This window comes from Neofelis nebulosa, chromosome 4, assembly GCF_028018385.1.
Source record: "Neofelis nebulosa isolate mNeoNeb1 chromosome 4, mNeoNeb1.pri, whole genome shotgun sequence".
In the NCBI taxonomy this organism is placed as follows: Eukaryota; Metazoa; Chordata; class Mammalia; order Carnivora; family Felidae; genus Neofelis; species Neofelis nebulosa.
In genome coordinates, this window is record NC_080785.1 from 166,341,776 (window position 1) to 166,356,634 (window position 14,859).

The window sequence follows — 14,859 nt, forward strand, 5'->3', positions numbered from 1 at the left end:
TCTGGGTTTCATCGAACTGGTGTGCTGTATATTCTTCTTGTGACTGTTTTTGGTTTGTTTTTGTTTTTTTTTTTTTTGCACGACTCTCTAGAAAAATGTAAAAACCGTTCTCAGGTTGCAGACCACACAAAAACAGCCTGCCAAATTTGGCCTGTGGGCCCGGGTTTGCAGACCCCTCTTCTAGAAGGAGAAAGCACATGAATTCCTGACACTGACAGAGGCCAGCCAAGCCCGAGAGCTGGGCTTCTCGTGCACCAGCACGGAGGGAGCCTGGGAGAAAAGGAACAACCTGAGAACCAAGTTAGAAGTCTCTAAAATCTGGAAAATGGGAACGCTTCTCCCTGGGGTCTGAGGAAGGTGTTGGAAGGAACTGGCCCAAGCAGAGATGGGGGTGGGCAGCTCAGGCCAGCAGGGAGAAGCCCTGGCTGAGGAAAATTACGCTAGAATCCTCCCCCAGCCCCACTCTCCATTCCCTAAAGTGTGGCTAAGGACGTAGCGGGTCCCCGAGAACCATCTGACCCGAACAACCTCCCTGCCCCTCCCAGGTCCTGCCTCGGACATGCCTCGGCGGTCATCCATACGGCCAGCCGCCTCTCCTGCCTGGACTGGACCCTTTACGGGGCCGCGAGGCTTACAGGAGGCCGAAACTGCTGCCCCCATCCCCTGGCCGGGAGCTGACGTCCCGGACCGCAGGGCCTGCCGCGCCACGGCCAAGGGCCGCTCCCGGCGGAACCCCCCCCCCCGCCCCCCTGCCTTCCCGCCACAGGACCGGGCAGCTGGTGGGGTGGCCCCGCGAGGGAGCCCGGCAAGGGGCCCGGCCGCCCGCCCGAACCCCGGCTTGCGCGGAGCACCGCGCTCCACTTGTTTGGTAACTTCACGCTACGCCGCCCGGCAATGTAAGCGTGGAGGCCCAACACTTCCCGAATGTCACTTGTTTGTGAACACACGGCTGAACCCAAGATTGCTTTTAATATCCGGGCAGTCCCTGCCGGCCCCACTGCGGCTTCGGCTCTGACAGCACCTCCAGGACAAGCCTGCGATCTCGTCCAGACCTTACGACTCAATTGCGGCTCACGCCGCGGCGGGGGCTCGGCGCACGGGCCCCTGGAATTCTCCGAGCTTCCTCTCACCACCCGCAGCGGCCTGCGGTCGTCCACGCGGAACCACACCCCCACACGGGACGTTCGATGGCTCCTTTACACGTCTCCTCTTTGAGCGAAGCCAGCGTCTCTGCCAGAGACACCCTCCCCCGCCGCTAAAAATCCCGACACTTAAACCCCCAGAGCGCCTCTCCAGCCTCCTTCTGACAAAGCCCGCGTCCTTTTCTAAACCGCACTCCAACAGTGGAGCTAGAGACACGGGTAGTTAGAAGAATAAAGGTTAGCCCGTTCGTCTAGGCCCGAGCTGCCCGCCAGAAACAGAACGCCAGCCACCTGTGCGATCTTCGTTTGTCTGGTCTCCACGGTCAAACGGTAAAAAGGAACAGGTGACGTTCACTTGAACATTTCGTTTCGCCCAATCTATCTAGAAACACAGCCTCCATAAGCAGCACTACCAAGTACCTGGGCAACATTTCACGTCCCTTGTTACGCAGAACCTCGGACAGCGTGCGTGTTACACTCCCAGCTCGCGGCCACGACACCCACACGCGGCCAGCCGCCACGCACTCATCACCACCGGGTCCCCACTTCTGGATCTGGTGGGAAACGCACCGTCTGCCCTGGTCCTGGGCCCTGACTCGGAAGCAGCCAAAAGCAATTCCTCGGGGGAGCCCCCAGGCTCCCACTTGGGAGCCCGGCGGGATGTACCCCATTTTCACACCGCATTGGCCTCGCCGGAGGGGGCTCTCCAGCCACGAGTAACCGGGTCCGTCTGCAGTGGGCAGAGGCCGGAGGGGCCAAAACCCTGGGCCAAAGCCCGAGCCCAGCCTGACGGGAAGACTGCCATCTTGTGCTGAGGCCGGGACAGGGGCCTCGGGCCTCGGTGGCAGTCCTGGGAGGAAGGCCCTTGGTCCAAGCAGCTGTGCGCCCACCGCCAGCCCCTCCTTGCTGCCTCCTAGGCTCCAACCCCCCACTAACTAGGGGTCCGGACTAGGGGTCTGGGATGTGTACATCCCGTCGCCAGGCCCCCAGAGCCGTCTTGGGCTCCAGAGGGAGCCAAGGGAGCGAGTGGAGGGAGGGAGGGAGGTAGACACGAGCCCACCCTGTGCCCAGCAGCTCCCAGGAACCTGCCACCCTTCGAGCTGTCCATCAAAACCACACAGACATGCCAAGGGCATTTGGGAACAAGAACTCAGTTCAGATGTCAAATCTGTCGGCCAGTAACCGGCCCTCTTAGAACAGAGCAGGAAATTGCCGGGAGGAGAATCAGAGGAGTGTTCCTGTCCCCCGGTGACCTCCATGCACAGCCCAGACCACCAGGAAGTCCTCGGGCCCAGACAGTAGAGTCTGCCAGGAGGGAAAGCCCTCGGCCACAGGTCCCAGGCTCCAGGCGGACACCCCCCCCACCCGCCCGCCTGCCCCCTGCCGCTTCCCTGTCCGTTCCAGGCGAGGAACGTGCTGCGGAGGAGTTCCCGGAGGATCCCGGAAACAGACCCGGATGGAGAGGCCAGGCCCCCGCCGAGGAGAAACAGAGGCTGCAGGGGTCCCGGTCCGAGGGGGCGGGCTGAGGGGGGCGACCCCCACGTGGACCTGGTCACGGGCCTGCGGGCACTTACCTGAGTGGCCACCTTGCCGTAATCGATCCACCGCAGGGTGGCGAAGTTGGTGGATTCCGCGCAGTTGAACCCGTGATTGAACCCGGCGTGGTAGCCGTAGGGGAACGTGATCATGAACTCCCCGGCCTCCTGCGTGATCTGAGGGGGGAAAGGGACAGGTGAGTGGGGAGCCAGCAGCTGAGGGGCGAGGCCAAGTCAGGACTGGCATTCGCTGCTCGGCTCACCTACCAGAAGCAACGCTGGCCCAGGCCAGGCTGGTGGCAAAGGCCACCAGGAGCCACCGCCAAGTACGGCAGGGGCACGTGGGATCAAGGGCTTCCCGGCAAGCGCCAGGGAGCCCCGACGTCAGGAGCGAGTGGAGGTCTGCCCGGTGGAGGGTAGCCCCACTGCACGGGCTCCAGCCGGTCTCCCACACGGTTTATACAGCAGGCGTGGCCGTGGCCAGGAGGAAAGCTCTGCCGTGGCCCGCCGCGCACCGGAGCCCAGGGTGACGTACCCCAAGGTGACAGGCGCTCTGTTTTTTGTGGGGCGGACGCCTGGGGGGCTCAGTCGGTTGAGTGTCCGACTCTTGGTTTCAGCTCAGGTCATGATCTCAAGGTCCGTGGGATCGAGCCCTGTGCTGGGCTCTGTGCTGACAGCGTGGAGCCTGCCTGGGGTTCTTTCTCCCTCCCTCTCTCTCTGCCCCTCCCCCACTAGCACTCTCTCTCAAAATAAATAAATAGTCTTAAAAAAAAAAAGACACCCTCTAGACACACGGGGCTATTCAATGCTATGCCTCTGGGCGCTCTCGGCTGCAGGGAGGGAAGGGGTCTCCTGGTCTGGAGGTAGGTGGCCGTGTCCCGTCTGCCGTCCACGTTCTGATACAGCATCTGGGGCTGGTGAGGAGGTGCAGACAGCACTGGCCGCAGCCACAGAACCCTTCGAGCACAGGACAGGGCGTCCTCAAAGTACAGGGTCTTTCTAGCCCTTGTGAGGAAAAAACATCCAGCTGCACGCATAAAAACATTCCTGGAAAATGACCCGAGTCTTCTGGCCGTCATAAGACAGGGTCCGTCCCTCATTATCTGGGGAGGTGGCTCCTTCCCAGTGAGAAACATGTTATATAACACGTTATAAGCATGTTGTTAGGACACAATGTCAAGGTCGGAACTCTGTCACATGAGCTGACGTTTCTAGACTATTCAAATGGTCTGATCCGATCTGTCAAACAGACCCCAAACCAAGGAGCTGGGTGTGAGTGACGGGGGAGAGGGCCCACAGTGAGCCCAGACAGGCTTCTGGAACCTCCACTCCCAGGCCTGGAGGAAAAGGTGGGGGCTGCAGCCGCACCCCTGGCCCCACTCCATGAGGACTATTCTCTCTCACTGTCCCGGAACACGACAGGCAGGGCTGATGGCCCAATCCACGGATGTGGAAACCGAGGCTGGCAGCGAGGGAGTGACAATGTAGAGTCCAAGTGGTTACAGGTCGTCTGGAGTTCTGAGTAACCAGCGCCCCAAACAGGAACGGACCATGCCGGGCAGCCCCCTGCCGCCCGCAATCCCCAACCTGGGAGATGTGCCTCTGTTACCGGGGGGTACGGCTCTTTCTAGGGTTTCATTCAACGGCCTCGCTCGGACTGCGCTCCTGTGTCTGATTCTGTCCTCGGTGCGTCTTCGAGGCCCTCGGACCCCTCCCGGTCCCCAAGGGTATTCCATCGTGTGGCCGCGTCACTGTCTGCTCATCGGCTCCCCTTGCTGGGCTGTTTCTGGTGCGGGGCTCTGGCGAGTACGGCTGCAGGGGGCGCTGTGCTCCAGGCTGCGCACATGGACGGACGGACAGACGTGTGCTTGTGTTCCTGCGGGGTCTCTGGGGGGCAGGAGGTGGAGGTTCCCAGGCAGCTGCCCGGCGGGTTTTCTGCAGCGGCCGCCCGTTCTGCGTCCCTGCTGCCGGTGGTGGGAGTGCGGATTTTTTGCCGCGCCTACGGGTGGGCCGCCGTATCTCCCGGCTCCGGTCGCCTCTCCCCGAGGTGGACGGGTGGGTCTGTCCCCTTCTGCAAAGTGTCTCCTTCTGCCCCCACTTACCCAGCTGTTCATCTTTCTACTGTGGCTTTGGAGGAGTGCTCAAGCTTGCTAATCTTTATTTATTCCTCCAGAGAGGCGAATAGTAAAACTTGCTGGATTCGTTTAAGTAGCCCAGAAGAAGTCGAACCCTGAGGGGGTGGGGGCAGGCGGGAGATGGGGGGCGGGAGACTTCCAGAAGCCAACCACAGCGTCAAAAATCAATCAAAGCCGACACAGCCTGGAGAAAAGCCAGTCCTTAAGAACACGAAGATATTTTTCCTTTCAAGTAATGAATTGCACCAATCAAGGGAAGTCAGTGTGCATTAAGTTATATTTTTAAATTCCTGTCCAAGTGACAGGCGTGTGGGGGATGGAGCACACACACGGCGGGAGACGGGGGCGGAGAGAGAACACCCAGGGTCCCCAGGGCCCCAGCAACCCCCGTCCACAGCAAGGATTCTCTGGGCTGGCTCCTGTCACAGGATCGTCGTGAAACGGGTTGCAAATAAAATCATAATGTAGAATTTGTTTTTCTCTTTTAGAATGTGATTACTGATTTTCTTATCGTTTTTGAGCTGACCTTGGACGGCACCATCCCGCTCTTCCTCCAAGCCTCCTCGCCTGCTCTCCTCCCTCCCTCTAGCAGGAGGCATGGGGCATGGGGCCTGGCACAGGCTGGGAGCCCCATTGTGGGGGGGGGGGGGGTTCACTGCAGGGTCCCTGGGAGGCGGGGCTCTGGGAGCCCGGTGCCGGGAGGTGCCTCGGGCAGACTTTAGAGCCCGCTCTCCCTGCCGACCCCTCCACAGACCAAGGCCCAGCACAGATGCGCTCCGTGAGGACGGCAAGGAAATTATGTTCCTGTCACCCAACTCTACATCCTGGTGGCTTCATCTCGAGCCCGCAGTGTCTGTCCTCCATGTCACAGCCGTCAACGTTATCCCGACGATAAATTAGAAGGCACTTGGGATGATGGATGCAAGCCGTGAAGGGAATGCCAGCCCCAGACGCCAGTCATGGAGAAAGCCTGAATTCAGCTGCTTCCTCGAGCTCTCGCAGAATAAATGAGGAAGTCCGTGGCAGATTACAGAAATACACACTTTTAATTATTAAAAAGCTCTGCTATTGATCTGCTTTTTCTTCCAGAAGTAAATACCATTACGAAGATTTATAAGCGGAGGGCGGGAGGCACTCCCCCTCGCCAGGGCTGCCAGGAATTCAGATGAGGACCCAGACGGGGCATTCATCTGGAGCCTGACGCCGCTCCCTGCTGGCCCGGCCGCGGCCTTCGCCCCGCAGGCCCCGCAGATGGCCGGGCAGGGGTGAGGGGAGCGGGGCCTCTGAGGCCAGCGGCCCCGCCTTCCGTACACAAAGTGCAGTGCCCACGTGGGCAGCGACGCGGGAGACGGGACGGTGCCCCCGCCGGCCCACCCCTCCGACCGGCATCTCCCTCTAGGAAGCGGCGCCCGGGAGGACGTTCTCCACAGACCGCGGGAAAGCACACCCTTCTCACTTCCGCCAGCAAGGCTGTGTCTGTTCTCCTGGCAGCCGGGGCGCTGGAACCAGGAGGGGAGGAGCGGAAGGCACGGAAGCCCTGTGTCTCTCACAGCAGAACGTCCCGCTGTCTGATGGACGAGCCGACAGTGAGAGCGAATCCCCGATCTGAGATCTGAGCACTACGGCTGCAGGCGGTTTGACTGAAACGTCAGAAGTGATTTCCGACTCGCTGACACTCGCGGCAAGAATGCAGCGCGAGGGTCCCGATCGCGCAACTTGCCCCCGCGCCTGACAAACGCTCTCGTAGGGAGGCCTTCAGGAATCAGACCCTCGGGAGCCTCTTCCTCTCTGGCTGGCCCTCGGTGCCCAGCCCAGAGGCTGCCCGGAAGGTTGCAGGCACGTCCCCCTCGGGGAGCCGGGCCTGGCCGATCCCGTCAGATCCTGTCCACGAGGCCTGTCTGTGGGGAAACGCCCCACCCCCGGGCAGAGCCCCGGACAAAGGCCCAGCCTCCCCCTTCCCCCACCCCTCCCCCGCAGGGTCCCCGTCCAGCCACCCAGATTCCCCAGCCTCAGGCCTCATGCATCACAGGCTTTCCCCAGAAGAGCAGAGCGGCCCCTGGAGCAGTAAATTGAATGAGTTCACAGTCTTTGTGCTGCGGGAGAGCCAGATAGATCATTTCCAAACAGGTACATCTTCTCTCAAAGGATGTCTGCAGTGGGCCACGGGGTGGGGCCAGAGATCGGGGCCAAGTTGGGGCGTCTGGGGGCGTGGAGAGGCCTGCCCGGTTCTCCGGGGGCTTCCTGGGAAGCTGGCAGGAGCCGCCCCTCCCCTGCCACCCTGACCCTGCAGGGCCCTGCTGGCAGCTGCCAGCCCCACCAGACAAGGGACTGGGTCTGCGAGGGGCTGGGAGGCAAGGCGAGGCCCCACTCGACGCCCCCCTCTTCTATCCTCACCCCCCACCACAGCCCAGCCCAGCCAACCCACTCTCCTCTGGCTTGCCAGTGTTCTAGAACCCTCTTAAGGGGTGAGAAACCAGTTTCCCAGGACGTTGGTGGTTCCCTGGGCCACAGCCCCAGCAGCACCTACGTACCCGGCTGAACGGGATCCCGTACTTCTTGAGGATGATGGGCGAGATGAGGGTCATCTTGTGCCGCAAGAAGGCGTCACAGCCCTGGGAGCTCCCGGGGAAGAACCCTAGAGCAGAAAAGATGGGTGTCAGCCTGACGGTGGCGCTGGGAAGGCCTCTCTGTGGGCGGCGCCTTCCCCCAATCAGGCACGGGGGGGGGGGGGGGGGGTGCCCCCGGCTCCGAGGGAATGAAACGCACAGGACCTCGTCGCAAAGCCACGTGCTCTGCTGGTGGCCGGGAAGGCAGCCCCTCAGACCCCCAGTCAGCGAGCCCAGAGCCCAGGATGGGCCAGCTGTGCAACACAGTGCACCCCAAGTCACAGATGGGGTGCGGGCCTCCCCGCTGAGCACCCCCCAAATAAAACCCGTGCTGCATCGCACGGGCGCAGTCGCTCAGCCAGTGCGTTGGTGTAGCCGGGGAGATGGGACGCGGGAAGGACGCGCTCACACCGGAAGTCACGGGCCGTGCCCCCCCCACAAGCAAGTCACGGACAAAGAGGAAGGAAGGCCTCAGCGCGGGCACGGGCTCTGCCTGGGCTCTCCGCACACACGGTCCCCACGGCAGGCGAGGAGACAGAGGCTCCAGCTGTCGACTGGCCCTCTGAGGCCCTCGGTCTGGCGGGAAAAGGGCCGAACAACCCGACCCGGCCTGCGGCTGCGTCCACCCCTGACCATCTTGTGACACACGAGGGGGTCTGAGTTCACGCCTGGGGACGCTTTCTGTCTCCCAGAATGCCACACAACCGGTTTAAAACAACGTGTGCAGGGGCGCCTGGGCGGCTCAGTCGGTTCACCACCCGACGACTCTTGGTTTCCGCTCAGGCCACGATCTCCCGGTTTATTAGTGTGAGCCCCGCGTCAGGCTCCGTGCCGACAGCGCGAAGCCTGCTGGGGACTCTCTCTCCTTCTCTCTCGGCCCCTCCAACCACTTCTCGAAATAAAGAAACTTAAAAACACATAGAGCGACGTTTGTAAACGTACAGAAGTCAGACCATCAGTTCTCCTTGCTCAGAAACCGTGTTTAACACAGTTCGGAGACATTTCCAGGTCACCAGTGGGCCCAAATCAATGACACGTAGGACTAGCAGTTAAAGAAAAGCCGGCCCCGCGATCCCACGCAAAGGTCCCGGGCCTCTCACCCAAACCACGACCGAGAGACGGCACAGTCTCGGTGAGGTGCAGGACGGGCTCTCGAGGTCCCGCTCCCTCCAGGACTGTCCCCCAGGCACAGCCGGGCCCACCCAGGGATCCTGCCGGGAGCCGACCCAGACCTCGGGCGCCCAGCCTCCAGGCCAGCGCACATCCCCATGGGTCGCCAAAGAGGGCACACGCCCACGTGCGTGCCTGCTGTGAGCCAGCGCTCAGCCCCACCCCCACCACCCACACACACCTGCCGGGGCAGGAGGGCTTCCAAGTGACAGAGTCACGGTGCCGGGGGTGGGGGGGTGGGGCGCCCGCCGGCCAGGACACGACTGCCAGGTTCTGGAAAATGCGGGGGATTAGTGAATCCAGCAACTTTGCTCTGTGCTAAAAGCGTTCCAATTAGAGTTATGGCCCCTGCCGCCCGGCCCGCGGCCTCTCTGCAGTTCTTTTTAATGCACAGTTTAAGTGGCTCTCATTAAAGCTCTAATAAAGGCGCACATTTTAAGTGATTAGCACCAATAACGCGCCAACACATTAATGCTCTCTCCGTGGGCTCCACGACTCTCCCAGCGAGCCCATTTGGAGCTCGGCTATTCATTTTCCATATTCATCGCAAACTCATTCCATCCATCTCAATAATGGAGTCTGCGACGCGTGTCCCCGAAAAAGTTTGGAAGGGACGCCGAGGAGGGCAGTGACTCACTTGCCCTAGAACCTCTCCCGCCCTCCCTCTGCGGAGGGGCGCAGGGGAAGCGCGAAGCCAGCCCTCCCCCCAGGCCAGACCAGTCCACACCGGTCACAAAGCAACGTGGGGAGGCTCCCAGAGGCCTCCGGCTCCTGGCCGACCTGTCCCAGCCACTGTGCCTCCCGCACGCCCCGAGACAGGTTCCCGGGCAGCAGGGCCCCGGCGCGAGAAGGACGTGGGGAGCCGGCCGGGCTCCAGGGAGAGTGGCCACGGTCCCACAGGATCCCGTGTCTAGCTTTTCTGGGGGGCGTTCAGATCACCCAAAACTTGTCTAGTGGAAAAGGCACAGAGAGGAAGAAGGGGTCAGGCACGACTGCAGAATCCAGCGGAAAACCGGGCCGGGCTGTGGTCACCGGAGGCCGCCCGTGCGGATCACTCCGTGGCGGCTTCTTCCATGGCTGTGTAGGCGTGGGAGGCCCCACGGTGGCCCCCCGAGATGTCTACGTCCTGCTCCCCAGTACCTGTGAGTGCGTTGCCTTCCGCGTGGCAGGGGCTCCACAGACGGGATTAAGTGCAGGAGCCCAGGACGGGGGCGACCCCCGGGTCACCACAGGGTCTCCACGGGAGGGAGGCAGAGGGGGGAGCACGTGACCACAGACAGGGACACAGGGTGAAGCCGGAGTCTCTGGAGGCAGGAGCCCGGGCAGCCCAAGCCCGAGACCCGGGCCAGACAGACCCCTGAGCCCCAAACGTGAGGGAGTTAAGGGTGTGCGTTTAACTAGGGCTGTTTTAGAGCAATTCCAGGTTCACAGCAAAGCTGAGAGAATCGTGCTGCTTGGAGCCACCGACTCGGGAGTGATGTGTCACAACAGCAACAGCAGAGGAAAACGAGAAAGACATTTTTTGACTTGTATTTTCCAATTAGTATTTGTGTTTCCAACTTATGTTTAAAACAGTGCGCGGGGAAAGCATTTCCATTTGGGTGTCACCTGAGATGTTAAGAAGGAAGAGAAACCGCTCTTTGCTAGGGCGGTAAGTGGCATTTCTAGGGTGACAAGCGTGTTCCCGACAGCAGGCTCCAGCCCGGGAAGGCCGGGTCCGGGTCTCCAACGGAAACGTGAGCCTGGCTGCACGCTCGGCCGCGGGGCCGGCCTCACTCCCGGGACAAGCCTCCCCGTGTCCTCGTCCTCGGGGGAAACCGTGCAGCAGGCGTTTGCTGAACAGACGTGCGGCTCCGGGTGCGGCCAGTTCTCAGAAGTTCTCGGAAACAGCGACCGTTTCCGTCTCCCAAGCCAAACGGGGCAGGGGAAGAGGGTGGCGGGCACCCTCTGAGGGAGGCAAGAGGAGGGGTCAAAGGACCCAGCCGGAAGTTGGGGAGGCTGTGCCAATGCTGAGCGATGGCTTCTGGAAGATTCCCCTGGCTGCCGGGGGAGGGCGGGCAGGCTGCTGCCACAGCCACCCAGAGGGACGGCCCCGCACTGTCCCGAGGGGGCTCCCGAACCACAGGGCCATCACTCCACCCGCCCCGACTACTGGGTGCTGCCTGCCGGCGAGGCCCAGACGCTTTGGGCCAACGGGGTCTGTTAACGTCCTCGGAGGCACTCAGGGCCACCCGACGTCAGAACAGAGCAGGGCGCCGTGACGGGGAGCAGCAAGAAACCTCACCAGCCCCTTTGTCGCAGTGGCCGGGGGCCTCAGCGTCACCCAGCCCGGCGGCTGGCTTGTCTCCAAGGATCCCGTGTCCCGAGGGCCTGCCTTTACCCCGAGGCGTCAGTGCCCTCTCTCTGGACACAGCTGGGGACTCACTGTGACAAATCCCGTCCTCCCAGGAGGCCCCCTCGGGCCCAGGCCAGCACACGCAGGCGGACACCCTCACGGTCACCATGCGGCTGCGGGGCACAGGGCAGGGGCTCCTAACTGGACGTCTCACTTTCCAGACTGAACACAGACCCGAAGGCCCAGAGGAGGGCGCAATGTAGTGCCAGGCGCCGGGGGGGGACAAAAGACCACGGCCGCCCTCCCTGGCCCGCGGGAGCCTGCAGTCACGTCCCGCAGCTCCGTGCTAACACGCCGGGAAAGAGCGCTCCGAGCAAAGGCATCTGCGCGTCACTCACAGAGCGACAAACCCCAGAGCAGGGTCTGTGGTCACGAGAGGGAAAGGGAATGGAAAGCCAGACAGGGACACCTTATAGCACGCCAGCCCCCCCAGAGACGGACACTCACACAAGGAGCGCGACCCGAGACGCTGGGGCCAGCCCCCACCCCCGCCCCACCCCCGCCCTCGGCCCGCGGTCCGAGGGTCCCCGCCCGCGGGCGCAGACACCTACCGATGGCGAGCCGCTCCAGGCGCTTGCCGTGCTCCGGTGGGATGGCGTACCTACGAGAGAAGGGAGGCACATCAGAGGCGAGGTCACGGGCCACCACGCGTTTGAGGGACCCGGGGCTGCGGCCACGGCCTCGGGGAGACATGCGGGCCGCGCACAGAGCAGAACCGGGCGCGGTGAGAAGGGTGAAGGGCAGCAGGGAGGTTGCCGGCAGAGGGACCCACACAGAAGTGAGGAGGGGTGGGGCGGGAGGGCCCCTCCACGGCGGTGACGGCACCCGCCCCACGCCGGCACTGGTCAGAGCCACCAAAGCCTCCACGAGGCTCAGAGAGCGGAACACGAGAAAGCAAGCAGGGGGCCTGAGGGGGGAACAGGAAGGCCCCCAGCCTCCCTCTGTCGCCTCCCTGCCTCCCGGGACCAGGAGCCGACGGGGAAGAAGCTTCAGGAACGAGACTCCGTTTGTCACCACTCGGTAAGTTTCAGGTTCACACGTTCTACGTTTGAAAGATTACTGAGTCCCCGTCATAAACAAGAAAGACGTGAGGTGCAAGTTTGTCAACAGATGAAACGAGAGTGACACCCGCTAATGCTGTGTGCGGAGGCTGGCGCGGGGGGCCCGCCTGGGCTGGGACCCGTTCCCGGCAGGCAGCGGCCACGGGGGGGGGGGGGGGGGCCCAGCGGGGGTGCGAGGAGCCCGCCCCGGCTGACACAGCACCCTGGCCACCCCGGCAAGACGAAAAGCTCCGCGTTCAACAGAGGCAGGCAGAACCGGGATGTTGGTCCTTCCACAAAAGTGCTGAGCACAGGCCGTCTGTCTGTCCCTCGGAGGAGGCGGCGGCGGGGAGCCCATGAGTCCCCAGGACAGTGGCAACCCCGCCCCCAGGGGTCACGGGGCCACGTCTGGGGACATCCGCGGTTGTCACACTGGGGGGGGGGGTCCTAGCATTGAGTGTGGGGGGGGGCCAGGGATCCCACTCAGCGCGCCCAGTGCCCGGGACGCCCTGGGGACAACAACCCGCCCCGTGTCCACAGTGCCGAGGGGAGAGACGCTGCGTCGGCACGCCTCACGTTCTAGAACGAGTCGGATGTGGGGGGCGCAGGGCGCGGCACGCCCTCTGCCCGCACTCACAGTGGGGGACGCAGGATGGGAACAACACAGGACACAGAAGCCGGCCCGGACTCCGTGGCGGGCTACGTCCACTCCGGCCGAGACGTTTACTATTGGTTTTTAATAAAATAAAAGGGGGCGGGGGTAGGAGATAACGGCGTCTCTGATCCGACGGACAGAAATAATCAATTTCTGGGCAGGGCGCACGGCCCAGGACCTGCAATTCTGCTGCTGCTGGACAAAGATGAGGCGACTCTTTTTTAAACAGCCTCGTATCACGTACATAAAGATGATAAAAGTTAATCCCAATCCAAAGCACCTTTGTGGGATTAACGCCCCCCCCAAACAAGGAAATGAAACATTCCAGTCCTTCTGGGAACTTGCCGGAGGACGGGAGGAACTAATTTATGACTCCAAGGCTGTGATGATTAATGCAATATCCCCAGTCTACAATGCTGCTTTCACTTAATTACCGCCTGTAATTGGGAGTTGTAAAGATAAGATTAATTGAATCTGGTGGATGTTAAAAGTTTAATACATTGGAACGTGGCTCCTCTGTTATCGGAAAGTACAGACCGCAAGACGCTGGGCTGAGCACTGAGAAGCGCAGCCCCTGGAGGGATTAGAAAGGACTGGCGGACGGGAAGCCGACAGCCTCGGGGACTTCTGGACTCCAGTGGCCAAGGGAGAGCTGCCCTCCTGCCGCCTGGAACAACGCACAACAGCTTCAGCGTGCTGAGAAGCCCCGGCGCCAGCGATGCGCCCCCCGTCCACCCTCAGGGGCTCGGCAAGACGCAAGCCTCAGATTTTGAGGGGAGACGAGCAGAACTGGGGTGTGGGTGCTTCACGACACACAGCTCTGAGTGAGGGGCGGGTGCGCGTCTGTTAAAACACACTGGGGCCTTCCGACGGCCGGGAAAATGCCGGCACTGTGGGCGGCAGGGTCCCCTGGAGCCCTCTCTCCATGCCAGCGCCCTGGGGAGCCCTCCACGGTGAGGGCCCAGGTGAGCTGGCTACAGACCTGGCCTCCCAACAGCAACTGTCACGTGTCCCCGGAGGGAAGCCCCCAGGCCCCACGGGGCCCCCAGAGCAGAGCCGTGTCACCCTCATCACGGCCACGTGTGGGGGCATCGCTGCCCCTCAGCCCGGCTCTGGGAAGGAAAGGAGGAGGGAAGAAACACAGCTATCTGGGTTGAGCGTGTTTGCTCGCTAACCCCCGAGGCAGGAGCATCTGTCTGGCCATTAGCGAGCGAGTTCTCAGGGCCATAAAACAGAGTCGGTTTTATTGGTCACCAACATGGGGGCAATTTGTCTCGCTCCCCAGGACCTCCGTCCCCATCACAAGGTCAAACTTCACGGCCAACAGCAATCCACTCTGCTGGCCTGCAAGCCCAGTGGCCAGTCTCTGGACGCGGCGGCCCGTCGCCCGGTGGCAAAGTGTTCCTGCACGGTGTCCTCAGACAGACAGCCTCCCCGGGCCCAGTCCAGTCCGGGTGGCCAGCTGTAGGGCCCGGAGGGTGCGAGGCCCAGGGGCACACCTGTCATGGTGGAAGAATCTGGAGAAGCCGGGATCAAAGATGGGGGCAGAGCAATCCCCAGAACCCAGTGAGGTGGGAGGGGGCGAGCCGACTGGGGCCCAGCGAGCAGAACCAGACACAGGGAGTGTGGGGGCCAGGGGAGCCCCGGGGAAGGCCGCAGGAGGTACGGCAGCCCGCGCGGGGTTGCTCGGGCGCCTCTGGCCGCAGCCCCCGTTTGCCTGGGACAGTCTGGCAGCTGCCGTGGGCCTGAGGGGGGTGTTGGCCGAGCCTCGGGCCCACGGTGAGTCCTGCACCTGAGGTCGGCCAGGCAGGCGTCTGGAACTTTCTCCACAGTGTCCCACGGGGTGTTTTTATCTCCGTGTTTCCCCAGCCCTACCCCCTCCACACACTCTCTCTGCTCTGGAACCTTCCCCACAAAGTGCTCCTGGACAACACTAAACCGGAAAGTCGCGGAAAAGTCGGTGCTGTCGGAGCGGTATCCCTGGCAACCACCCCAGGTGACCCTGCAGCAGGACCCGACAGGCTCCATAACTCCGGGCTTAATGCTGCGGAATTACCGAGAAGGCCGAATTCAGGCCTCGTTTGCCAGACGCCCTTTTCGGAGAGGCAGCCGTCTGCAAACATCAGGGGCTTCGGTGGGAAAATAAGACATTTCTAGACTAGGAAAAAGGCACGCGGGAGA

At 62.3% G+C, this 14,859-nt stretch overlaps 1 protein-coding gene across 11 annotated transcripts in view; it reads right to left on the reverse strand.

Moving 5' to 3' along the window:
* The window catches only part of KDM4B (lysine demethylase 4B), a 133,446-nt gene that overhangs the window by 43,416 nt on the left and 75,171 nt on the right, over positions 1–14,859 (reverse strand). For all 11 annotated transcript variants that reach the window (XR_009261191.1, XM_058728347.1, XM_058728346.1 and 8 more), the window contains 3 exons: positions 11,535–11,584; positions 7,344–7,447; positions 2,717–2,854 (listed from right to left, as the gene is read on the reverse strand). Coding sequence is in view for 10 of the 11 variants with exons in the window: in XM_058728347.1 (XP_058584330.1) it covers positions 2,717–2,854; positions 7,344–7,447; positions 11,535–11,584 (292 nt within the window). In the remaining variant the exon portion in view is untranslated. The remainder of the gene's footprint in view (positions 1–2,716; positions 2,855–7,343; positions 7,448–11,534; positions 11,585–14,859) is intronic.